Raw genomic sequence first — 27,500 nt, 5'->3', positions numbered from 1 at the left:
TTTACCAACTATCTTTGAAAGACAAGAGTTCTGAAAAAGGGACGTTTCTTTTTTTTTCTGAGTTTATAAAACCCCCAGGCTCCTCCACCTCCGACATCAGGGTCCACCACTCTCCCGCTCCACAGAGCTGCTCTATCTCCATCCCCTAAATGCCTTTCTCCATCCCCTAAATGCCTTTCTCCATCCCCTAAATGCCTTTCTCCATCCCCTAAATGCCTTTCTCCATCCCCTAAATGCCTTTCTCCATCCCCTAAATGCCTTTCTCCATCCCCTAAATGCCTATCTCCATCCCCTAAATGCCTTTCTCCATCCCCTAAATGCCTTTCTCCATCCCCTAAATGCCTTTCTCCATCCCCTAACTGCCTTTCTCCATCCCCTAACTGCCTTTCTCCATCCCCTAACTGCCTTTCTCCATCCCCTAAATGCCTTTCTCCATCCCCTAAATGCCTTTCTCCATCCCCTAAATGCCTTTCTCCATCCCCTAAATGCCTTTCTCCATCCCCTAAATGCCTTTCTCCATCCCCTAAATGCCTTTCTCCATCCCCTAAATGCCTTTCTCCATCCCCTAAATGCCTTTCTCCATCCCCTAAATGCCTTTCTCCATCCCCTAAATGCCTTTCTCCATCCCCTAAATGCCTTTCTCCATCCCCTAAATACCTTCTCCATCCCCTAAATGCCTTTCTCCATCATGTCTAGTTGGGAAAGCCAGGGTTTCATTCTACTGCTTAACTGTCACAAAATGGCATTACATACAAATTCCGTTATACTAGGAATCTTCTCAGCGTTTGAGTTTCTTCCAATTAGACCATGCCATGTCTTCAGCTTCCCTTTACACGCAGTATGGTTACCATAGCACCATGGTGATGACAGAGAGGTGAGAAAACAGAATCCCACATCAGAGTAAATTTGGATTGGCAATTGTAGAAGACTTCTGTGTGTGCGCGCCTTGGTCATGATTCATGCATTCAGGGCAATGTAATAGGTGGTTTGTATACATAGCTAAGTTCATGAAGACATTTGCCAGCTTGTCTTACTGGCACAAAGACCCGTCTCTAAGAGACGAGTCTGATTTGCTTAGCAACCACACTCATTTGTTAGTCCAACTCCACATTGATGACGACATCAGTCAAACCTAGGAGAAAGCAACAACAGATGTGCAGCCATGTCTCAGTGTGTGTGTGTGTGTGTGTGTGTGTGTGTGTGTGTGTGTGTGTGTGTGTGTGTGTGTGTGTGTGTGTGTGTGTGTGTGTGTGTGTGTGTGTGTGTGTGCAGGTAAATAGGGGATGCTTATATTTGTCCTGTTTCACTCATCTATAACTGTGTAACCTGTACAATTGTGTATTGGAAATGTGTTTCATTTGCATATCCCTCTCCCCCTGAGACCCTCAGAGAGTGGGGCCACGACAAGGGTCACCATATCCCAACTCCCCCTGAGACACCCTCAGAGAGTGGGGCCACGACAAGGGTCACCATATCCCAACTCCCCCTGAGACACCCTCAGAGAGTGGGGCCACGACAAGGGTCACCATATCCCAACTCCCCATGAGACACCCTCAGAGAGTGGGGCCACGACAAGGGTCACCATATCCCAACTCCCCATGAGACACCCTCAGAGAGTGGGGCCACGACAAGGGTCACCATATCCCAACTCCCCCTGAGACACCCTCAGTGAGTGGGGCCACCCTGGGACACCCTCAGAGAATGGGGCCACCCTGGGACACCCTCAGAGAGTGGGGCCACCCTGGGACACCCTCAGAGAGTGGGGCCACCCTGAGACACCCTCAGAGAGTGGGGCCACGACAAGGGTGACCATATCCCAACTCCCCCTGAGACACCCTCAGTGAGTGGGGCCACCCTGGGCCACCCTCAGAGAATGGGGCCACCCTGGGACACCCTCAGAGAGTGGGGCCACCCTGGGACACCCTCAGAGAGTGGGGCCACCCTGGGACACCCTCAGAGAGTGGGGCCACCCTGGGACACCCTCAGAGAGTGGGGCCACCCTGAGACACCCTCAGAGAGTGGGGCCACCCTGAGACACCCTCAGAGAGTGAAGCCACCCTGAGACACCCTCAGAGATTGTGGGGCCACCCTGAGGCACCCTCAGAGAGTGGGGCCACCCTGAGGCACCCTCAGAGAGTGGGGCCACCCTGAGGCACCCTCAGAGAGTGGGGCCACCCTGAGGCACCCTCAGAGAGTGGGGCCACCCTGAGACACCATCAGAGAGTGGGGCCACGACCAGAGACACCCTCAGAGAGTGGGGCCACGACCAGAGACACCCTCAGAGAGTGGGGCCACGACCAGATACACCCTCAGAGAGTGGGGCCACGACCAGATACACCCTCAGAGAATGGGGCCACGACCAGATACACCCTCAGAGAATGGGGCCACGACCAGATACACCCTCAGAGAGTGGGGCCACCCTGAGACACCCTCAGAGAGTGGGGCCACCCTGGGACACCCTCAGAGAATGGGGCCACCCTGAGACACCCTCAGAGAGTGGGGCCACCCTGAGAGATCAGCCATTATTGACGACGACCCTGGAGCAGATTTTTCCCTTAGTCAGCTCAGGATTCAAACTTGCTTTCGGTTCATGGCCTCAACACTCTAACCGCTAGACTACCTGCTTAAAAAAAAGGGAAGGCTTTTTATTGCTGAGGAAAACAGGATTAAAAGGATAGGGACAGAGAGGTTCAGGCTGAAGTGACAGAACAGTCCCTTAATGACTTACAAGACCATAGTGTGTGTGTTGTCAGTACGGACCTCATTGTAGTCCAGTGAAGAATCGTTGCACATGGAACAGACAGTGGCCAGCTCCAGAAGTCCATCATAATCTCCACACTGCACCACCTTGTCCCCTTTCAGCCTGGAAGAGCGAACACACACACACAATATTTACATTTTTTTTTAACTAGGCAAGTCAGTTAAGAACACACTCTTTTTAAAATAACGGCCTACCCCCGGCCAAACCGGGACGATGCTGGGCCAATTGTGCGCTGCCCTATGGGACTCGCAATCACGGCAGGTTGTGAAACAGCCTGGAATCGAACCACGGACTGTAGTGGCGCCTCTTGCACTGAGATGCAGTGCTTTAGACCGCTGAGCCACTCAGGAGACCCTACATGGACTGGACTTTTTTCCTCATCATCTCGAGTGGCGTAATTCACTCTCATAACAAATAATGGAATACTGCCACTGTTTTTCCTGTAAAACACACACAAGTCTATGTGTCACAACTAGTGTCTTAAGATGTCTCATAAACAAATGTTCACAACATTCAATACAGCTGGCAGGTTGGAGAAGTTGCCAGTCAGTGTGTTGTCTGTGGGAGCTCAGTGCTCATGGGGCAGTCGTCGTGTGTGTGGCACTCTTACTCTGAGATGCTTTGTGGATATGAGCCCTGAATAGTGATTAACACAACATTGGATATAATGATGGGGTTTTCATCAACTTCAGTAGGGAAAATCTATGAGCCTAATCTTGTATGGTACTGAGCTGACTGAAGGGGAACAGTAAGACATCATGAGAGCATTGTAGCATTGTACTTTTCCTCAAAGGATAACAACACTGTGGTAGATCTGAGTCTCTCCCCAGTCTGGGCAGGTGTACTGTAGTAGATCTGAGTCTGGCCCAGTCTGAGCAAGTGTACTGTAGTAGATCTGGGTCTGCCCCAGTCTGGGCAAGTGTACTGTAGTAGATCTGGGTCTGCCCCAGTCTGGGCAAGTGTACTGTAGTAGATCTGGGTCTGTCCCCAGTCTGGGCAAGTGTACTGTAGTAGATCTGGGTCTGCCCCAGTCTGGGCAAGTGTACTGTAGTAGATCTGGGTCTGCCCCAGTCTGGGCAAGTGTACTGTAGTAGATCTTAGTCTGTCCCAGTCTGGGCAAGTGTACTGTAGTAGATCTGGGTTAGCCCCAGTCTTGGCAGGGGTACTGTAATAGATCTGGGTCTGCCCCAGTCTGGGCAGGGGTACTGTAATAGATCTGGGTCTGCCCCAGTCTTGGCAGGGGTACTGTAATAGATCTGGGTCTGCCCCAGTCTGGGCAGGGGTACTGTAATAGATCTGGGTCTGCCCCAGTCTGGGCAGGTACAGTCAGGTCCATAAATATTTGGACATTGACCAAGTTTGTATTATTTTAGCTGTCTAGCACAGCATATTAGAGTTGAAATTAAATGATGAATATGAACTAAAAGTGCAGACTTGGAGCTTTAATTTGAAGGTATTTACATCCAAATAAGGGGAACGGTGTAAGAATTACAGCACGTTTTACATGCGGCCCCCCTAAACAAACCCATCAGAGAGAGACGAAAAACATTAGGTGTGGCCAAATCAACTATTTGCTACATTCTTAAAAAGAAAGAACGCACTGGTGAGCTCAGGAACACCAAAATGCCCGGAAGACCACGGAAAACAACTGCGGTGGATGACAGAAGAATTCTTTCCCTGGTGAAGAAAAAAACCTTTTCACAACAGTTGGCGAGACCAAGAACGCCCTCCAGGAGGTAGGTGTATCTGTGTCAAAGTCAACATTCAAGAGAAGACTTCACCAGAGTAAATACAGACGGTTTACCACAAGATGTAAACCCTTGGTAAGCCTCAAAAACAGGAAGACCAGATTAGAGTTTGCCAAAAAAACTTGTTTAAAAAAAGTCTTTCCAGTTCTGGAAAATAATGCGGACAGATGAGACAAAGAACAACTTGTACCAGAATGATGGGAAGAGAAGTGTATGGAGCATACCACCTCATCTGTGAAGCATGGAGGTGGTGTTATGGAGAAGGGCAGGAACTGCTCATCATCAGAGCATACCACCTCATCTGTGAAGCATGGAGGAGGTGGTGTTATGGAGAAGGGCAGGAACTGCTCATCATCAGAGCATACCACCTCATCTGTGAAGCATGGAGGAGGTGGTGTTATGGCATGGGCATGTATGGCTGCCAATGGAACTGGTTCCCTTGTATTTGCTGACAAAAGCAAGCAGGATGGATTCTAAGCATTTAGGGCTATATTGACTGCTCAGATTCAGCCAAATGTTTCAAAGCTCATTGGACGGCACTTCACAGTGAAAGTTGGACAATGACCCGAAGCATACTGCGAAAGCAACCCAATACTTTAAGGCAAAGAAGTGGAATGTTCTGCAATGGCCAATTAAATCACCTGACCTGAATCCAATTGAGCATGAAGCACTCGAGCACTCAGGATCTGGTGATGTCTATGGGTTCCAGACTTCAGGCAGTCATTGAAGTATTAAAACTCACAATTTACATTTGTGATCGGTAGTTTGTCCAATTACTTTTGAGCCCCTAAAATTGGAGGGCTATGTATAAATTGTTGTAATTCATACACAGTTCTTACAATATTTTTTTATAAAACACTTCGTTTACACTTTAAGCACATTTTGGTTGTTTTCTTTCAAATTCATTGTGGTGACGTACAGAGCCAAAATGATGCAAATTGTGTCACTGTCTAAATGCTTATGGAACGGACTGTATACTGTAGCACCCTCAAACTCAACTCTGGACCTTGAAGCCAGTTCCACTGCTTTTAAAAAAATGGATCCCCTCTAAATTAGGGACTGATTTAGACCTGGGACACCAGGTGGGTGAAATTAATTATCAGGTAGAACAGAAAACCAGCAGGCCTCGTAGGGTCAGAGTTGAATACCCCTGCTGTAACATATCTGGGTCTGCCTCTGGCTAGGCAGCTATACTGTAACAGATCTTGATCTGCCTCTGGCTAGGCAGATATGCTGTAACATATCTGGGTCTGCCTCTGGCTAGGCAGCTATGCAGCAACATATCTGGGTCTGCCTCTGGCTAGGCAGCTATGCTGCAACAGATCTGGGTCTGCCTCTGGCTAGGCAGCTATGCTGCAACAGATCTGGGTCTGCCTCTGGCTAGGCAGCTATGCTGCAACAGATCTGGGTCTGCCTCTGGCTAGGCAGCTATGCTGCAACAGATCTGGGTCTGCCTCTGGCTAGGCAGCTATGCTGCAACAGATCTGGGTCTGCCTCTGGCTAGGCAGCTATGCTGCAACAGATCTGGGTCTGCCTCTGGCTAGGCAGCTATGCTGCAACAGATCTGGGTCTGCCTCTGGCTAGGCAGCTATTCTGCAACAGATCTGGGTCTGCCTCTGGCTAGGCAGCTATGCTGCAACAGATCTGGGTCTGCCTCTGGCTAGGCAGCTATGCTGCAACAGATCTGGGTCTGCCTCTGGCTAGGCAGCTATGCTGCAACAGATCTGGGTCTGCCTCTGGCTAGGCAGCTATGCAGCAACAGATCTGGGTCTGCCTCTGGCTAGGCAGCTATGCTGCAACAGATCTGGGTCTGCCTCTGGCTAGGCAGCTATGCTGCAACAGATCTGGGTCTGCCTCTGGCTAGGCAGCTATCCAGCAACAGATCTGGGTCTCCTTCTGGCTGAGCAGGTAGTCATTTGAGGCCTTAGACTAGAGTGGGCACTCCAGAGAGCAAGAGATGATGTCAACCAGAAAGAACAGCTCTGCTGCAGGTCCTATCCACGCTACTATAGGTCCAGAACTGGGACATCAGCACTTTGGCCAAGCTACACTACATGACCAAAAGTATGTTGACACCTGCTTGAACATCTCATTATAAAATCATGGGCATTAAAATGGAGTTGGTCCCCCCTTTGCTGCTATAACAGCCTCCACTCTTCTGGGAAGGCTTTCCACTAGATGTTGGAACATTGCTGCTATAACAGCCTCCACTCTTCTGGGAAGGCTTTCCACTAGATGTTGGAACATTGCTGCGGGTACTTTCTTCCATTCAGCTACAAGAGCATTAGTGAGGTCTGACACTGATGTTGGGCGATTAGGCCTGGCTCGCAGTCTGTGTTCCAATTCATCCCAAAGGTGTTCGATTGGGTTTGCGGTCGGGGCTCTGTGCAGGCCAGTCAGGTTCTCCCACACCGATCGACAAACCATTTCTGTATGAACCTCGCTTTGTGCACGGGGGCATTGTCATGCAGGAAAGGATCTTCCCCAATTTAATGCCACAAAGTCGGAAGCACCGAATCATCTAGAATATCATTGTATCCTGTAGTGTTAAGATTTCCCTTCACTGGAACTAAGGGGCCTAGCCTGTACCATGAAAAACATCCCCAGACCATTATTCCTTTGCCACCAAACTTTACAGTTGGCACTATGCATTGGTTGCAGGTATCGTTCTCCTGACATCCGTCAAACCCAGATTCGTCTGTCATGCTGCCAGAGGGTGAAGCGTGATTCATCACTACAGAGAACGCATTTTCACTGTTCCAGAGTCCAATGGGGGCGAGCTTTACACCACACCATCCGACGCTTGGCATTGCGCATGATGATCTTAGGCTTGTGTGCGGCTCCTCGGCCATGGAAACCCATTTCATGAAGCTCCTATCGAACAGTTATGGTGCTGACCTTGCTTCCAGAGGCAGTTTGGAACTCGGTTGTGAGTGTTGCAACCAAGGAGAGACGATATTTACGTGCTTCAGCACTCGACGGTCCCGTTCTGTGAGCTTGTGTAGCCTACCACTTCACGGCTGAGCCGTTGTTGCGCCTAGACTTTTCCACTTCACAATAAGAGCACTAAAAGTTGACCGGGGCAGCTCTAGCAAGGCAGAAATTTGACGAACTAACTTGTTGGGAAGCTGGCATCCTATGACGGTGCCACGTTGAAAGTCACTGAGCTCTTCAGTAAAGCCATTCTAGTGCCAATGTTTGTCTATGGAGATTGCATGGCTGTGTGCTCAATTTTATACACCTGTCAGCAACAGGCGTCGCTGAAAAATCAGAATCCACTAATTTGAAGGGTTGTCCACATACTTTTGTTAGCTCGCTCGCCTATTTATTCCTTGAGGAATTCTCCACAGTAAGACTATTTTAGTTGTTGTCACATTCGTGTCCTTTCCTCCCTGTCCTCTCTGTGCTATGTGTTATCATGGAAGAAGTTCACATGCTTCAGGAAAACATAATTGCCATTCTTTCTAAACTTCCCAAGAGTCATTAACCACAGTGGAGGACAGAGTAAACCTTTTTATTTTGGGGGGGGGGGGTAAGGAAAGAGACTTCAAATAAACACTTTGTAACAAATGTGGGGGAAAAGGAGGTTAGGGGGCTTTTAACAGCCGGCCCGTCGCTGGAGAGTGGTGGTGTGACTAAGGCTTTTCCACTGACGCCTGTACAAATAGTTGTGTCTGTCTGGAGCCAGGGAAGGTTAACACAATGGCTGGCCATGACCTTCCTCTGAAGAAGGTCAGTGTGTTAACACTATGGACCACACTCAACACAACACAAGACTTACAGGGAGGTGGGGGAGATAAACTTAAGTGTGTTACACACACTGTGATTCTACAGTCAGAGAAACTACGAATTCTAACCTGAAATCACACTTAATTTGCACTCTGTAGACTAACCCCGTAGAGTCTAAGGGCCCAGAGCTGTAGTTTTTACTAAGCTAACATATGCGATTGTCTTAAGGTCATACCAAGGAACATTTAGCTATTTGATGTAAAATTGTAGGACCCCTTTAGGTATCAAAAAATATATACAACAATAATTTAATAAAACCTTGAATTTGGCCTTAGTGCCTATAGAAAGGCATTGAGTAACTGATTCATACTTTAGAGAAAAGAGAAAGGGGATGTTTTAAACCATCTGTACTTTGCCCGAGAGATACAAGAATGACATTTCTTTTTAAATAAATCAAAAATGTAATATATGATTTTACCATGGAATTATCCGTATACCTTTGCCGGGGTGGCAGGGTAGCCTAGTGGTTAGAGCGTTGGACTAGTAACCGGAAGGTTGTGAGTTCAAACCCTCGAGCTGACAAGGTACAAATCTGTCATTCTGCCCCTGAACAGGCAGTTAACCCACTGTTCCCAGGCCGTCATTGAAAATAAGAATGTGTTCTTAACTGACTTGCCTGGGTGAATAAAGGTAAAATTAAAATAAAAAAGAAATGCTCTATTCACTTTCATTCATTTCTCTCACCCAGTACCAGGTTACCTTCAGTTGAGTCCCTAAACCGTTCGGCTGCTACAGATGTTTTAGTGAGAATACCGAATTTTCGGGATGTCTCATGGTCTGACAAACAGCACTGTAGCTCTGCCACCTTCCACCGCAGATTCGGGAGGTCGATGCAGGGCGGGTGTGGCGGCTTGAGACGCAGGCGAGAAGTTTAAACAAAGGGATTTTGATGGTGGTTTGTTACGTTCCCCAGATTATGTGTTGTAGTTTGTGTATTTACATGTGTTTATTTCAGGAAATGGCTTCCTGAAATCCCTCAAGCAGCTGATTGGTCGACTCCAGGGCTAATTGAAGAGCTGACCCCGCCCCCTCGTCAAGACGCAGCTGTCTACAATTACCATTCCTTCTGAAGCTATATAAAAGCCAGTGTTCTGTTCAGGAGGGAGATCTTTTTGGAGAGAGATTTTGCTAGAGAGATTTGTTAGAGATTTGTTAGAGATTTGTTAGAGATTTGTTAGAGATTTGTTAGAGATTTGTTAGAGATTTGTTAGAGATTTGTTAGAGATTTTGCTGGAGGTAGGGATTGCTGAGATTGCTTGTGATAGAGGTTGATTTTGCTGGGAGTACATTGCTGGAAAGTGGTATGTTCTGTAAGTTTGTTGCTCAGATAGAGCTTATTTGATGTCCTTTGTTTCTTAGTTTGTTTGTGAAATTGTTTTATATTCTGTTTCATTTGTTCCCAGGGGGGGAAGGGGAAGGCACCTTGGGAGTGTTTAGGCAAGAGGCCCGCGGACATACATATACCCGTAGTATATTCACTGTCTAGGCACACTAGGTAAGACCTGGGCGGACCACCCCTTGCATTTTGGTTAGGGCACCAGGTGGTGCTAAATTAGGTAAGTAGTGGGTAGGCAGGTAAGATAGGAGGGGGGGGGCTTTGAGATGTACTTTCTTTGCTTTGGTTCCATCCAGCCCCTTTTCCCCATATTGCCGTGTAAAGGAATAAAGTCCTTGTAAACGGTACCACATTCTGCCTGTTGTCATCCTTACTTGCACCTACAGTCCATACCTCTTTCACTTCACGGAGAGTTTAGTTGTAGCAGGGTGTTGCGTTCCCTCTTCATAGAGGCGTGCGTAACATGGTTGTGTATATATTATGCTAAATTCAATTTCCGCAGGGGCACTGACATGGAGCTAACAGTAAGGTGGTAGGATGGGACACTCACACTTGTCCTTCAGGGGCGTAGGTTGAGCCAGTTATAGAGAACTCATGGACAGCACAGCTGGAATCCTCCACCTTCTCCACCACAAACATCTGGAGAGGGAGAGAAAGAGAGTTGGGATAGTTAAAGCAGGGTAGAGTAGACTAGGCTATCAGCAAAGCCCCAGGGTAGGAGTAGACTAGGCTATCAGCAAAGCCCCAGGGTAGGAGTAGACTAGGCTATCAGCAAAGCCCCAGGGTAGAGGTAGACTAGACAATCAGCAAAGCAGGGTAGAGTAGGCTAGGCTATCAGCAAAGCCCCAGGGTAGAGTAGGCTAGGCTATCAGCAAAGCCCCAGGGTAGAGTAGGCTAGGCTATCAGCAAAGTAGGCTAGGCAGGGTAGCCTAGTGGTTAGAGCATTGGACTAGTAACTGAAAGGTTGCAAGTTCATATCCCCGAGCTGACAAGGTACAAATCATTCTGCCCCTGAACAGGCAGTTAACCCACTAGAGTAGGCTAGGCCGTCATTGAAAATAAGAATCTGTTCTTAACTGACTTGCCTAGTTAAATAAAGGTTTAAAAAAATCAGCAAAGTCCCAGGGTAGGCTAGGCTATCAGCAAAGCAGGGTAGAGTAGACTAGGCTATCAGCAAAGCTCGTGCTATCAGCAAAGCTCGTGCTTTCAGTGGGAGTCCCAGGGTTTTCTACAGGGCCATGGGAGAGGTGAATGTGGCCCAACGGCCGCTGACGCAGAGGGAAACACACACACCCTCCTGCACTGCCTAACCCACAAAACACAGGGATTTCCCACCACATACAGCCAATCACTGGCTTCATGTCACAGCTGTTTTTTTTATGAGAGATTGTTGATTTTCTATTTAACTTGCTTTGGCAATGTAAATAATGTTAACCATGCCGACAGAGACAGACAGAAAGACTATAAATCATACTCTTGCTGAGACAGACAGACCAACAGACAGATAGACAGAGCTTGTATATATACACACACTGTAGTGGATGAGTATACGGGCCTAGTTGTTGCCCAAGTCGTGTTGACGTCGGTCTGTCCTTCCCTGTGCTCAGAACTCCTGTGTTGCCAAGAGTTTTGTTTTGTCTGTGCGCCTGGCCCTGTGTTGATGTACTGATTTCCTGCGTGGAGAGGCCGCCCCCAGAACAATTAGAATTTGGCCGCACTGGTAGTTCTTTTAGGCTGACAAGTCTGTTAGGCTGGCAGCCCAGCAGTGGATGGTGAGGGTTCTAGACATTTCTCTCCTGTGAGTCTGTGTGAGTTTGTCTGATCTGAACCTTCTCTCCTCTGTGTTGTTCATCCTGCATTAGTGATGAAACATGTGGAATGGCTCTGCTCTTGTTAATTTGTGGGAGTACATTGATTGGTTCACCACAGGAGGGGGTCTGTTCAATTCACACTGAAGTGGAACACTAAGGAGAGGATAGATGGGGTCTGGAGAAGAACGAGCTGTTCAGAACACTAGGATAATATGGCGAGGATGTAAAGTACTAAGGGTTCATGTAATTGACCTGTTCACCATTTAGGGTATTGAGTAGTCAAAGCCCTACTTCGGTGCAATATTCTTCAGAACAGAGAACGATAAGAGGTTAACCCTCCTGCTGTGTTCCGGTCGAATTGGAACGATTAACAAGTTCTCTTTCTGAAATGTAGTTCATTTAATCTGATTGTCATGAGGTTCCACAGGGCATCTGAACACACAAAATAGATAGATGATTTTCAGAACAACAGATTTTTACCTTGTCAGCTCGGGGATTCGATCTAGCAACCTTTCGGTTGCTGGCCCAATGCTCTACCTGCAGCCCACTAGGCTACCTGTACTTACTACAAAGTGACAGGAAGCTAAACCAACAACCACACAAACAGAAATTGGATACATTGTAAAAACGGGAACTCCAATGAGAAAAGAAACATAACAGATTTATTTTTGCAGAGACTTGTTTTTTTGGGGCGCATCGGATTACCTAACGTGGTGGTGAGTGAGGAACATGAATCATGAATCACTCTATGCTGCAGTCATGATGCAAGTGACACTATGCTGTCAAATCCTCCCACATGTTTGTAGTTTGACCAGCAACTGGTATTTTTGAATTCAGTTTTCATATTGGCAGGTTTGCTAGCAACAAACTATTTAGCTAGCTTCTAGCCTAGTGTTTGATATGCAATGTGATCTCCTCCTAATGAAAAGTGTTGGGTCCTGACAAGGCAAACATTTCTAGCTATGCCAGGCAAAATCGGGCATCATCAGCTCATTTTTATGGATCTATGTAAATGAATGTCAATAGAAACAACAAATGCATATGCAGCTACTTCGCTGTTATTCTGGCTGCGGAGGTTGTGACTGTGTTAGCTGTAACTAGTTGGCTAGCTAGCAAGCAAAGGACAAGAACATTGGCAGCCAGCAGCAGCCATGGCAACGGAACATATACTGTAGAACAAATGGGTCGTGTCCATAAATATCGAACTAATGGAACAAACGGCTCGCGTCTCTAGCAACCAAAAGATGAGAAAGTATGAATTCTCTCATAAAGAAAGCATATATATGTAAATGTGTGCATTAGTTTTGTTTTCTTTGGCAACTGTGATATATGCGGGATAAACACCCGAAAATGGACTCTGCCTTGTCCTGCTGCATCGTCCATTATTTACAAGGTAATGTACAGAACGTCTGCATTTAGTTATTACAGAACGACAATACAACATTAATAGATGCTCAATATTCACAAAATATCCAGGTCAAATAGGGGAGAGGCATTGTGTCGTGAGGTGTTTCTTCATCGTTACATTTTTTTTAAATAACCAGGTTTGTTGTTCACTTGACCAATCTGAGATAGAGGTCCATGTAGTCATGACTCGATATAATACTGTACATTTTCTTGAATTTGGGGACTGTGAAAAGACTCCTGGCTGCACATCTGGTAAGTGTGTGTCAGGGCTGTGTAAATTGACTATAATTCCAAAAATACATTTGGAATTATCAACATATGTTTCTTATAAGAAGAAGAAGAAGTGATGCAGTCAGTCTGTCGACTTCCGCTGAGGTTGGCTCTCCTGCCCGTTCAGGCGGTGCTCGTCGTCACCGTCCTACTAGCCACTACCAATCCCTTTTCGTGTATCTGTTGGTTTTGTCTGATTGGTTTCACCTGTGTGTTGTTTAGTTAATTAGTGTCTGTATATAATGTAGGTTGTCCCACCCTTGTTTTGTGCGGGATTGTTTATTTTGTCATTTATTTTCGTCTGTCGTGGTTATCGTGTTTTCTTATTCTCCGGTTTGTCTGTTATCCTATGTTGGATAATTTCACCCTGTGTGTGTTTGGGTTGACCGTGTTAGTCTGTTATCCTATGTTGGATAATTTCACCCTGTGTGTGTTTGGGTTGACCGTGTTAGTCTGTTATCCTATGTTGGATAATTTCACCCTGTGTGTGTTTGGGTTGACCGTGTTAGTCTGTTATCCTGTGTTGGATAATTTCACCCTGTGTGTGTTTGGGTTGACCGTGTTAGTCTGTTATCCTGTGTTGGATAATTTCACCCTGTGTGTGTTTGGGTTGACCGTGTTAGTCTGTTATCCTGTGTTGGATAATTTCACCCTGTGTGTGTTTGGGTTGACCGTGTTAGTCTGTTATCCTGTGTTGGATAATTTCACCCTGTGTGTGTTTGGGTTGACCGTGTTTGTTTGTTATCCTATGTTGGATAATTACACCCTGTGTGTGTTTGGGTTGACCGTGTTTGTTTGTTATCCTATGTTGGATAATTACACCCTGTGTTTGTTTGGGTTGACCGTGTTTGTTTGTTATCCTATGTTGGATAATGTCACCCTGTGTGTGTTTGGGTTGACCGTGTTTGTTTGTTATCCTCTGTTGGATAATGTCACCCTGTGTGTGTTTGGGTTGACCGTGTGTGTTTGGGTTGACCGTGTTTGTTTGTTATCCTATGTTGGATAATGTCACCCTGTGTGTGTTTGGGTTGACCGTGTTTGTTTGTTATCCTCTGTTGGATAATGTCACCCTGTGTGTGTTTGGGTTGACCGTGTGTGTTTGGGTTGACCGTGTTTGTTTGTTATCCTATGTTGGATAATGTCACCCTGTGTGTGTTTGGGTTGACCGTGTTTGTTTGTTATCCTCTGTTGGATAATGTCACCCTGTGTGTGTTTGGGTTGACCGTGTTTGTTTGTTCACCGGAGAATAAACTTTATTATCGCATTCTGCTCTCTGCGCCTGATTCCACCCACCTTGATTAGACTTGAAACAGTCTCTCCTCTACTTTTGGTGTTTATATTAGCCCTCTGGTTACATTGAAGAGCAAGATGTGCCACTCTGTTCTGGGACAGCTGCAGTTTTTCTAGGTCCTTCTTTGTAGCACCTGACCATATGACTGGGCAATAATCAAGATGAGCTAAACCTAGAGCCTGCGGGGACTTGCTTTGTGGAGCGTGGTGTCAATAACAGCAGAGCATCTCTTTATCAAGTACAGCCCTCTACCTATCTTTACAACCATTGAATCAATATGTTTTGACCATAACAGTTTACAATTCAAGGTAACACCAGGTAATTTAATCTCCTCAACAGCCACATTATTCATGATCAGATTCAGCTGAGTTCTAGAACTTAGGGAATGATTTGAACCAAATACAATGCTCTTAGTTTTAGAAATGTTCAGGATTAGTTTATTACTGGCAAACCGTTCTAAAAAATCCAAATAACTTCACAGATCTTCATTGTAAAGGGTTTAAACACTGTTTCCCATGATTGTTCAATGAACCATAAACAATTAATGAACATGCACCTGTGGAACGGTCGTTAAGACACTAACAGCTTACAGACACTAGGCAAATAAGGTCACAGTTATAAAGACTTAGGACACTAAAGAGGCCTTTCTACTGACTCTGAAAAACATAAAAATAAGGATGCCCAGGGTCCCTGCTCATCTGCGTGAACGTGCCTTAGGCATGCTGCAAGGAGGCATGAGGACTGCAGATGTGGCCAGGGCAATACATTGAAATGTCCGAACTGTGAATCCCTAAGACAATGCTACAGGGAGACAGGACGGGCAGCTGATCGTCCTCGCAGTGGCAGACCACGTGTAACACCTGCACAGGATTGGTACATCCAAACATCACACCTGCGGGACAGGTACAGAATGGCAAAAACAATTGCCTGAGTTACACCAGGAACGCACAATGCTCAGACTGTCCGCAATAGGCTGAGAAAGGCTGGACTGAGGACTTGTAGGCCTGTTATAAAGGTAGGTCCTCACCAGACATCACCGGCAACAACGTCACCTATGGGCACAAACCCACCGACGCTGGAGCAGACAGGACTGGCAAAAAGTGCTCTTCACTGACGAGTTGCGGTTTTGTCTCACCAGGGGTGATTGTCGGATTCGCGTTTATCGTCGAAGGAATGAGCGCTACACCAAGGCCTGTACTCTGGAGCAGGATTCATTTGGAGGTGGAGGGTCCATCATGGTCTGGGTCACAGCAGGCAATCTCAACGCTGTGCGTTACAGGGAAGACAAGACATCCTCCTCCCTCATGTGGTACCCTTCCTGCAGGCTCATCCTGACATGACCCTCCAGCATGACAATGCCACCAGCCATACTGCTCGTTCTGTGCGTGATTTCTTGCAAGACAGGAATGTCAGTGTTCTGCCATGGCCAGTGAAGAGCCCGGATCTCAATCCGATTGAGCACGTCTGGGACCTGTTGGATCGGAGGGTGAGGGCCAGGGCCATTCTCCCCAGAAATGTCCGGGAACTTGCAGGTGCCTTAAGAGTGGGGTAACATCTCACAGCAAGAAGTGGCAAATCCGGTGCAGTCCATGAGGATGCACTTAATGCAGCTGGTGGCAACACCAGATACTGACTGTTACTTATGATTTTGATCCCCCCCCTTTGTTCAGGGACACATTATTCCATTTCTGTTAGTCACATGTCTGTGGAACTTCTTCAGTTTATGTCACAGTTGTTGAATCTTGTTATGTTCATACAAATATTTATACATGTTAAGTTTGCTGAAAATAAACACAGTTGACAGTGAGAGGACATTTCTTTTTTTGCCGAGTTTCGATGGATAGCTCTGCATCCAAGACATGGCAGATGAAAAAAAAACATAACACATGATTTTTTCAACAGGTTATGGCCAATAATATCAAAGGCTGCACTGAAATCTAACAGTATAGATCCCACAATATTCGTATTATCCATTTATTTCAACCAGTCATCAGTCATGTGTGTCAGTGCAGTACATATTGAGTGCCCTTCTCTATAAGCATGCTGAAAGTATGTTGTTCATTTGTTTACAGAGAAATGGATTCTGGTTAAACACAATTCCCCCACCCCCTCCATCTTGTCAATACCAGGTCTAAGTTGTCAATACCAGGTGGTTTCTCATTTTTGAGGGACAACAATGTTTCCACCTCACCCACACTAACGTCACAGAATTCAAAATTACAATGCTTTTAATTCATTATTAGGTATTTTATGCACAAATATGATAGCTCACAGTTTGTTGTTGGCATTTCATGCCTAAGTTTGCCAATTCAATATTTATTAAAAGGAATTGGCGACATCAAAAGGTTGCGTGATAAATGAACCATCTAATTCATTTAGTGTATTTAGTGTATTCCATAGCTTTTTTCAATCATACCTTGTAATTTATCTTCATAATACAATCTCGTCTTATTTTTCTTCATTTTAGTCACATCATTTCTCAAATTTACAATCAGATGTGCAGCCAGACTTACTCATTTTGCCTCGTCCCTCTCAACCATACAGCTTTTCAATTCCTCATCAATCCACAGGGCCTTAACAGTTCTAACAGTAAGAAGTGTTGACATGTTGATTGCACCAAGCTGTCGGTTTAAACAACTAGCACACAGCTAGGACATCTATGCCTACCCCACAAGACATGTCACCAGAGGTCTCTTCACAGTCCCCAAGTCCAGAACAGACTATGGGAGGCACACAGTACTACATAGAGCCACAACTACATGAAACTCTATTCCACATCAGGTAACTCACGCAAGCAGTAAAATCAGATAGGTAGCTAATATGGTGCTAGATTTGTGCATAAGTAAAATCAGGAGCAGGAGCCTCTGATGTTTCTGAAGCGTCGTCTATAACAAATAAGCTAACAACATAAATACAATATTCTTCACTAATATACCAAGATAGTGGTTTACTACATGACCCATATATATATATATATATATATATATTAGAGGTCGACCGATTAATCGGAATGGCCGATTAATTAGGATCGATTTCAAGCGTTCATAACAATCGGAAATCTGTATTTTTGCACACCGATTTGGCCGATATTTTTGGTTTTTATTAATTTGTTTATGTAACCTTTATTTAACGAGGCAAATCAGTTAAGAACACATTCGTATTTTACAATGACGGCCTACCGGGGAACGGTGGGTTAACTGCCTCGTTCAGGGGCAGAACGACAGATTTTTACCTTGTCAGCTCGGGGGATTCAAACTTGCAACCTTACAGTTAACTAGTCCAACGCTCTAACCACCTGATTACATTGCACACCACGAGGAGACTGCGACCTGCCTCTCTCTCGTTGCACTCCACAAAGAGACTGCCTGTTACGCTAATCCAGTAGAAGCCAAGGGAAGTTGCTAGCTAGCATTAAACGTATCTTATAAAAAAACAATCAATCATAATCACTAGTTAACTACACATGGTTGATGATATTACTAATTTATCTAGCGTGTCCTGCATTGCATATAATCGATGCGGTGCGTATTGTTGCTCCAATGTGTACCTAACCATGATCATCAATGCCTTTCTTAAAATCAATACACAGAAGTATATATTTTTAAACCTGCATATTTAGCTAAAAGAAATCCAGGTTAGCAGGCAATATTAACCAGGTGAAATTGTGTCACATCTCTTGCGTTCATTGCACACAGAGTCAGTATATATGCAACAGTTTGGGCCGCCTAATTTGACAGAATTTTACGGAATTATGACATAACATTGAAGGTTGTGCAATGTAACAGCAATATTTAGACTAATGGATGCCACCCCTTAGATAAAATACGGAATGGTTCCGTGTTTCACTGAAAGAATAAACGTCTTGTTTTCGAGATGATAGTTTCCGGATTCGACCATAGGCTAGTATTTCTGTGTGTTATTATGTTATAACTAAGTCTATGATTTGATAGAGCAGTCTGAATGAGCGGTGGTAGGCAGCAGCAGGCTCATAAGCATTCGTTTTGTCAACCGCTCTTCGTTGTGCGTCAAGCATTGTGCTGTTTATGACTTCAAGCCTATCAACTCCCGAGATTAGGCTCGTGTAACCGATGTGAAATGGCTAGCTAGTTAGCGGGGTGCTAATAGTGTTTCAAACGTCACTCGCTCTGAGACTTGGAGTGGTTGTTCCCCTTGCTCTGCATGGGTAACGCTGCTTCGAGGGTGGCTGCCCAGGTAGGGGTGAGGAGAGGTACGGAAGCTATACTGTTACACTGGCAATACTAAAGTGCCTATAAGAACATACAATAGTCAAAGGTTAATGAAATACAAATGGTATAGAGATAAATGGTATAGTCCTATAATTCCTATAATAACTACAATCTAAAACTTCTTACCTGGGAATATTGAAGACTCATGTTAAAAGGAACCACCAGCTTTCATATGTTCTCATGTTCTGAGCAAGGAACTTAAACGTTAGCTTTTTTACATGGCACATATTGCACTTTTACTTTCTTCTCCAACATTTTGATTTTGCACTATTTAAACCAAATTGAACATGTTTCATTATATACTTGAGGTTAAATAGATTTTATTGATGTATTATATTAAGTTTAAATAAGTGTTCATTCAGTATTGTTGTAATTGTCATTATTACAAATAATAATAATAATAGTAGTAATTATTATATATATATATATATATAAAAAAATATATATATAAACATTTTTTTTTTTTTTAAATCGGCCGATTAATCGGTATCGGCTTTTTTCCCGTCCTCCAATAAATCGGTATCGGCTTTGAAAAATCATAAATCGGTCGACCTCTAATATTTTAACTACCATTTTAGTGTTCTGTTTGTCACTACACATTAATCTCACTATCTGAGATGGTCTCCATGGAAGCAAGCCACTGCATGATTCATATGAACCAAAAGGTGCATGGCTGTAGTAGTTGAAACTCATTCGGACTCGGTCCGTACTGTGGCTATTATGATGTGATGGCAGCAGTAACATAGTGAGGGTGTGCCTCCGCACTGTGTGTAATGGAAGTGCCATGGTATGACTTCAGAGGGGAATTCCCTCCTCTGTGTGTGTTTGACCGCACCCTGGGATATCCCCTAGGCTGGGAAAGCAGGATATGACTGGGCTAGTGGACATGGATGTTCTTATCAGAACCATATGGAGTAGCTAGACCCATCTCAAGGTTAAGAAATAGGGACAGATCGCTGTCACAGAAACACATGTTTAAAAGCATTGCGCTACACTTGCATTTACATATGCTAACAATGTGTATGTGACCAATACAATTTGATACTCATACACATAACTAAGAAGCCAAAGGAAAAATGTGAGTATGACTAAAACTTATGTAACAAAATGTCTAACATATTGCAAATGAATGCTCCCTGCCCGTGGTTTCAGCAAACAAAGCCCAATCCCTCCCCCGGCTGATGGATTAGGCTGGAGAATGAATGTAAACACTCAAATTCATAGACAGAGATATTTGAATATGGACTAACCATCCATGGTATCAGAACAACAGTTCTAACCATGTTAAATATATATTGTTCGTTTACATTTACTTGGTTAACAAACATTGGAGTCAAACAAGTTTATATGTTGGATTCTGATTGGGTATGACAGCTAAACTAAGCTCATGAGGTATTTATTAGTTATACTTTTCAAGAATCAATGGGTATATATAGATACACACACACAAAGTCAGAAGTTTACATACACTTGAGCCAAATACATTTAAACTCCGTTTTCACAATTCCTGACATTTAATCCTAGTAAAAATTCCCTGTTTTAGATTAGTTAGGATCACCACTTTATTTTAAGAATGTGAAATGTCAGAACAATAGTATAGAGAATTATTTATTTCAGCTTTTATTTATTTCATCACATTCCCAGTGGGTCAGAAGTTTGCATACACTCAATTAGTATTTGGTAGCATTGCCTTTAAAATGTTTAACTTAGGCTACCCAAAACATTTGACCCTCCACAAGCTTCCCCACAATAAGTTGGGTGAATTTTGGCCTATTCCTTCTGACAAGAGCTGGTGTAACTGATTTTCTATAGGATTGAGGTCAGGGCTTTGATGGCCACTACAATACCTTGACTTTGTTGTCCTTAAGCCATTTTGCAACAACTTTGGAAGCATGTTTGGGGTCATTGTCCATTTGGAAGACCCATTTGCGACCAAGCTTTAACTTCCTGACTAATGTCTTGAGATGTTGCTTCAATATATCCACACCATTTTCTGTCCTCATGATGCCATCTATTTTGTGAAGTGCACCAGTCCATCCTGCAGCAAAGCACCCCCACAATATGATGCTGCCACCCCCGTGCTTCACGGTTGGGATGGTGTTCGGCTTTTCCCCCAAACATAACGATGGTCATTATGGCCAAACAGTTCTATTTTTGTTTCATCAGACCAGAGGGCATTTCTCCAAAAAGTATGATCTTTGTCCCCATGTGCAGTTGCAAACCGTAGTCTGGCTTTTTTATGCCGGTTTTGGAGAAGTGGCTTCTACCTTGCTGGGCTTTCAGGTTATGTCGATCGATATAGGACAGGTTTCTGTGGATATAGATACTTTGTACCCGTTTCCTCCAGCATCTTCACAAGTTCCTTTGCTGTTGTTCTGGGATTGATTTGCACTTTTTGCACCAAAATACATTCATCTCTAGGAGACAGAGCATAGGAGCTAGGAGCATCTCCTTCCTGAGCGGTATGATGGCTACATGGTCCCATGGTGTTTATACTTGGGTACTATTGTTTGTACAGATGAACATGGTACATTCAGACATTTGGAAATTGCTCCCAAGGATGAACCAGACTTGTGGAGGTCTATAATTCTTTTGAGGTCTTGGCTGATTTCTTTTGATTTTACCATGATGTCAAGCAAAGAGGCACTGAGTTTGAAGGTAGGCCTTGAAATACATCCACAGGTACACCTCCAATTTACTTAATGATGTAAATTAGCCTATCAGAAGCTTCTAAAGCCATGACATCCTTTTCTGGAATTTCCCAAGATTTTAAAGGCACAGTCAACTTAGTGTATGTAAACTTCTGACTCACTGGACTTGATACAGATAATTTCACTTATAATTCACTGTATGTAAACAATTGTTGGAAAAATTACTTGTGTCATACACAAAGTAGATGTCCTAACCGACTTGCCAAAATTATAGTTTGTTAACAAGAAATTTGTGGAGTGGTTGAAAAACGAGTTTTAAATGACTCCAACCTAAGTGTTTGTAAACTTCTGACTTCGCCTGTACACACACGACTACACACACACACACACACACGACTACACACACACACACGACTACACACACACACACGACTACACACACACACACACACACACACACACACATGTAAAAGTCCAAAAATGGATGTAACAACTGCAGATTGCCCCTTCAAAGAATGCAGTCATCCAATAAAATACTACTTCTCCGTTCAGTTCATCTGCTGCGTCTAGAGGACATGTGTGCGCGCTCAGAGGACCATGCCTTAGGACTACCTGGCCTGATGACTCATTACTGTCCCCAGTCCATCTGGCCGTGCTGCTGCTCCAGTTTCAACTGTTCTGCCTGCGGCTATGGAACCCTGACTGGTTTATCGAACATGCTACCTTGTCCCAGACCTGCTGTTTTCGACTCTCTCTCTACCGCATCTGTTGTCTCCAACTCAGAATGATCGGCTATGAAAAGCCAACTGACATTTACTCCTGAGGTGCTGACCTGTTGCACCCTCGACAACCACTGTGATTATTATTATTTGACCCTGCAGGTCATCTATGAACGTTTGAACATCTTGGCCATGTTCTGTTAAAATCTCCACCCGGCACAGCCAGAAGAGGACTGGCCACCCCTCATAGCCTGGTTCCTCTCTAGGTTTCTTCCTAGGTTCTGGTCTTTCTAGATAGTTTTTCCTATCCACCGTGCTTCCACATCTGCATTACTTGTTGTTTGGGGTTTTAGGCTGGGTTTCTGTATATTACTTTGTGACATCGGCTGATGTAAAAAGGGCTTTATACATACATTTTATTGATTGTTGCTGTTAATACACAGCATGATTTACAACACTCTATATGTGTGTTCTCTTTCAAGGTCGAGATGACGGCTTTCTGGAGCTGGCCACTGTCTGTTACATGTGCAACGACCCCTCACTGGACTACAATGAGGTCAATACTGACAACACAGACACAAATGGGGCGGCAGGGTAGCCTAGTGGTTAGAGCATTGGACTAATAACTGGAAGGTTGCAAGTTCAAATCCCCGAGCTGACAAGGTTAACCCACTGTTCCTAGGCTGTCATTGAAATTAAGAATTTGTTCTTAACTGACTTGCCAAGTTAAATAAAATGGGACAATACTTTCATGTTCTTCAGTTTTCTAATGAAATGCTTTGTATATGAAATATAATTTATAGTTGGTTTGAGGTGAAGTCATAGAAATTGGGAGCCATTAACATTTTAGAATATTGTCCCATGTTCATTGATGGTCCTCAGCTAGCCCCATAGGGATATCCAAAGTCAAACCAATTTTACCATGGGCATTAACGATCAGGTTGCATACAGCTGTGCTCTGAATTGATGATTACATGTGTGCTGCCACACACAGATAACTAACAAGCCAAGGAAAATGGGAGTATGATTAAGTAGACTGAAATAGAAAAGGCAAACATTTTGCAAACTAAAGCTCTACAATTCCATGTCTGATCCTTGCCACTCGGACTGCAGTCTTGTAAACCCTGAAAATGACCTTATAAGGTCCCATCACTCCAAAACACAATGGAAAATCCCCCCCTGGCCAACTGCTAGAACTGAGGAGAGAGAATGGCTTTCATTTATTTCAGATACAACTTCATTTATACAGGTCAGTCTCACCGAGATCAAATCTCTTTCGCAAGAGAGACTTGTACAGAATGGCAGCAGTAAGTCAGGGTCCGTTTCACCTGGTGTTTCCTATCATTCCAAAAGGACCATGGGAAAACACTGCCCCACGGTGAGGACTGAGGAGGGAGAGCGGCACTTTGTTAGAGGTCTTCACAGATCCACCTCTACACTAATACCCAATCTGAGCGGGTCCAGATCCAGAATTCTAAATTAAGTCACAAGTCTGGGTCAGATCGGATTGTCACGGGTCTTCGGTATGTGTGCTTTTAATGGACTTATCCAGAAGGGCCGTACAGATGGGCCCGTACAGAGTGAGAAAAATACTATCATGTATGCTGCTGCGCTTGCTTTTCATGAGAGTGGAGCGTGGCCTGTTGTTGATGTTGGCCAATCATACAGTACCAGTCAAAAGTTTGGACACACCTACTCATTCCAGGGTTTTTCTTTATTTGTACTGTTTTCTACATTGTAGAATAATAGTGAAGACATCAAAACTATGAAATAACAGATATGAAATCATGTAGTAACCAAAAATAAAGTGTTAAACAAATCAATATATACATTTGAGATTCTTCAAAGTAGCCACCCTTTGTCTTGATGACAGCTTTGCACACTCTTGGTATTCTCTCAACCAGCTTCATGAGGTAGTCACCTGGAATGCATTTCAATTAACAGATGTGCCTTGTTAAATGGTGGAATTTATTTCCTTCTTAATGCGTTTGAGCCTATCAGTTGTGTTGTGACAAGGTAGGGGTGGTATACAGAAGATAGCCCTACTAGGTAAAAGACCAAATCCATATTATGGCAAGAACAGCTCAGATAAGCAAAGAGAAATGACAGTCCATCATTGATTTAAGGAACATTTCAAGAACTTTGAAAGTTTTCATATTCAGTTGCAAAAACCATCAAGCGCTATGATGAAACTGGCTCTCATGAGGACCGTCACAGGAAAGGAAGAACCAGAGTTCCCTCTGCTGCAGAGGATAAGTTAGAGTTACCAGCCTCAGAAATTGCAGCCCAAATAAATGCTTCACATAGTTCAAGTAACAGACACAAATCAACTGTTCAGCGACTGTGTGAGTCAACCCTTTATGGACAAATTGCTACAACGAAACCACTACCAAAAGACACCGTGATGGTCTACTAGGTTTTGCTGCTTACTTCCTGCAGGAGATTGGTGGGCGGAGTAGGAGAGGTGGGCGGAAGGGTCGTCAGTGCTGATGGGGCACACCTGTGAAAGCTCAGCTGCTTGGGTCAAGACTTGCTTGGGCCAAGAAACGAGCAATGGACATTACGCAGGTGGAAATCTGTCCTTTGGTCTGAGGAGTCCAAATTTGAGAATTTTGGATTCAACTGCCCTGTCTTTGTGAATGGAAAATCTATGCATGTGTGATTCCCATCGTGAAGCATGGAGGAGGTGGTGTGATGGTGTGGCGATGCTTTGCTGGTGATTTATCTAGAATTCAAGGCACACTTAACCAGCATGGTTACCACAGCATTCTGCAACGATACAACATCCCATCTAGTTTGTGCTTATTGGGAGTATCATTTGTTTTCAACAGAACAATGACCCAAAACACACCTCCAAGCTATGTAAGTGTTTTTGACGAAGAAGGAGAGTGAAGGTGCTGCATCAGATGACCTGGCCTCCACAATCATCCGACCTCAACCCAATTGAGATGGTTTGGGATGAGTTGGACCGCAGACTGAAGGAAAAGCAGCCAACAAGTGCTCAGCATATGTGGGAACTCCTTCAAGGCTGTTGGAAAAGCATTCCAAGGGAAGCTGGTTGAGAGAAAGCCAAGAGTGTGCAAAGCTGTCATCGTGGCTAAGGACGGGTACTTTGAAGAATCTAAAATATATTTAGATATTTTTTAACACTTCCATGTGTTATTTCACAGTATTGATGACTTTTATTCTACAATGTAGAAAATGATCAGCTTAATACATTAACTTAAAATTACTTTTGTGCCGCCTCCCTCACTCGGAAAAGCTCTAGTTGTCCCCAGGTCCGTTCGGAACAGGTCTCTATATTTAAACAAAATATGCATATCGGGTCCGGGTGGAATAGCCCAAGGTCCATTTCGAAACGGGTCCTTTTGGGACCCGTGAGGAGCTCTACTCTGTGTTTCCCTTGGTGTTTCCTTGGATCTCCCAGCTGCACTAAGCAAATATAGCATGGGCCCAGAGAGTAAATATTTACCAGAGAGAGCAGAGTAGGGTTGAGTCCCAAATGGATCCATATATAGTGCACTGCTTTTGATAAGAGCCAATAGGGTCAAAACAAAAGGAGTGCACTATATAGGGAGCCATTTGGGATTCAACCCAGGTCTCTCCAGCATCCAGGCAGCCATGTTCCCAGGCAGGCAGGGAGGGACGAAGGATAGCTGTTAGCTCAGCTCAGGGAGATTACCCTGTTCTGATATACTCTCACAGGACAGGAGGGAACTCCCTCTCTCATTCCATGCTGCTGATGATGACAGTTGGTACACTATGTCAACAGCATGTCAACACTTCTATCAAAAACAAGTAGTGATGAGGTCAATCTCTCCTCTACTTTGAGCCATGAGCGATTTACAAATCAAATTTTATTTGTCACATGCACCGAATCTAACCAGTGTAGACCTTACCATGAAATGCTTACTTACAAGCTTACTTGCACCAACAATGCATTTTAAAAGAAACTATAAGTAAAAAATTAAATCAATAAATCAATAACGAGGCTATATACACAGGTGGTACCAAGTCAATGTGTGGAGGTACAGGTTAGTCGAGGTACATGCATATTATTAATGTTAGCTCTGTGTATATTTAAGGGCCAGCCGTGCTGCCCTATTCTGAGCCAATTGTAATTTTCCAAGGTCCCTCTTTGTGGCACCTGACCACACAAATGAACAGTAGTCTAGGTGCGACAAAACTAGGGCCTGTAGGACCTGCCTTGTTGATAGTGTTGCTAAAAAGGCAGAGCATCGCTTTATTATAGACAGACTTCTCCCCATCTTAGTTACTGTTGTATCAATATGTTTTGACCATGACAGTTTACAATCCAGGGTTACTCCAAGTAGTTTAGTCTCCAAAACTTACTAAATAACCACATTATTCATTACAAGATTTAGTTGAGGTTTAGTGAATGATTTGTGCCAAATACAATGCTTTTAGTTTTTCAAATATTTAGGACTAACTTATTCCTTGCCACCCATTCTGAAACTGCAGCTCTTTGTTAAGTGTTGCAGTGATATCACTTGCTGTAGTAGCTGATGTGTATAGTGTTGAGTCATCCACATACAGTGCCTTGCGAAAGTATTCGGCCCCCTTGAACTTTGAGACCTTTTGCCACATTTCAGGCTTCAAACATTAAGATATAAAACTGTATTTTTTTGTGAAGAATCAACAACAAGTGGGACACAATCATGAAGTGGAACGACATTTATTGGATATTTCAAACTTTTTTAACAAATCAAAAACTGAAAAATTGGGCGTGCAAACTTATTCAGCCCCCTTAAGTTAATACTTTGTAGCGTCACCTTTTGCTGCGATTACAGCTGTAAGTCGCTTGGGGTATGTCTCTATCAGTTTTGCACATCGGGAGACTGACATTTTTTCCCATTCCTCCTTGCAAAACAGCTCGAGCTCAGTGAGGTTGGATGGAGAGCATTTGTGAACAGCAGTTTTCAGTTCTTTCCACAGATTCTCGATTGGATTCAGGTCTGGACTTTGACTTGGCCATTCTAACACCTGGATATGTTTATTTTTTAACCATTCCGTTGTAAATTTTGCTTTATGTTTTGGATCATTGTCTTGTTGGAAGACAAATCTCCGTCCCAGTCTCAGGTCTTTTGCAGACTCCATCAGGTTTTCTTCCAGAATGGTCCTGTATTTGGCTCCATCCATCTTCCCATCAATTTTAACCATCTTCCCTGTCCCTGCTGAAGAAAAGCAGGCCCAAACCATGATGCTGCCACCACCATGTTTGACAGTGGGGATAGTGTGTTCAGGGTGATGAGCTGTGTTGCTTTTACGCCAAACATAACGTTTTGCATTGTTGCCAAAAAGTTCAATTTTGGTTTCATCTGACCAGAGCACCTTCTTCCACATGTTTGGTGTGTCTCCCAGGTGGCTTGTCACAAACTTTAAATGACACTTTTTATGGATATCTTTAAGAAATGGCTTTCTTCTTGCCACTCTTCCATAAAGGCCAGCT

The 27,500-nt window shown here is 44.2% G+C and overlaps 1 protein-coding gene across 3 annotated transcripts in view; it reads right to left on the bottom strand.

Moving 5' to 3' along the window:
- Positions 1 to 27,500, bottom strand: part of LOC109873357 (sarcoplasmic/endoplasmic reticulum calcium ATPase 1) — a 105,105-nt gene that overhangs the window by 17,495 nt on the left and 60,110 nt on the right. For all 3 annotated transcript variants that reach the window (XM_031807727.1, XM_031807728.1, XM_031807729.1), the window contains 2 exons: positions 10,185 to 10,273; positions 2,761 to 2,863 (listed from right to left, as the gene is read on the bottom strand). In XM_031807727.1, coding sequence (XP_031663587.1) covers positions 2,761 to 2,863; positions 10,185 to 10,273 — 192 coding nt within the window. The remainder of the gene's footprint in view (positions 1 to 2,760; positions 2,864 to 10,184; positions 10,274 to 27,500) is intronic.

Source organism: Oncorhynchus kisutch, linkage group LG28 (assembly GCF_002021735.2).
Source record: "Oncorhynchus kisutch isolate 150728-3 linkage group LG28, Okis_V2, whole genome shotgun sequence".
NCBI classification, from domain to species: Eukaryota; Metazoa; Chordata; class Actinopteri; order Salmoniformes; family Salmonidae; genus Oncorhynchus; species Oncorhynchus kisutch.
This window is presented reverse-complemented; position numbering and strand designations above follow the sequence as displayed.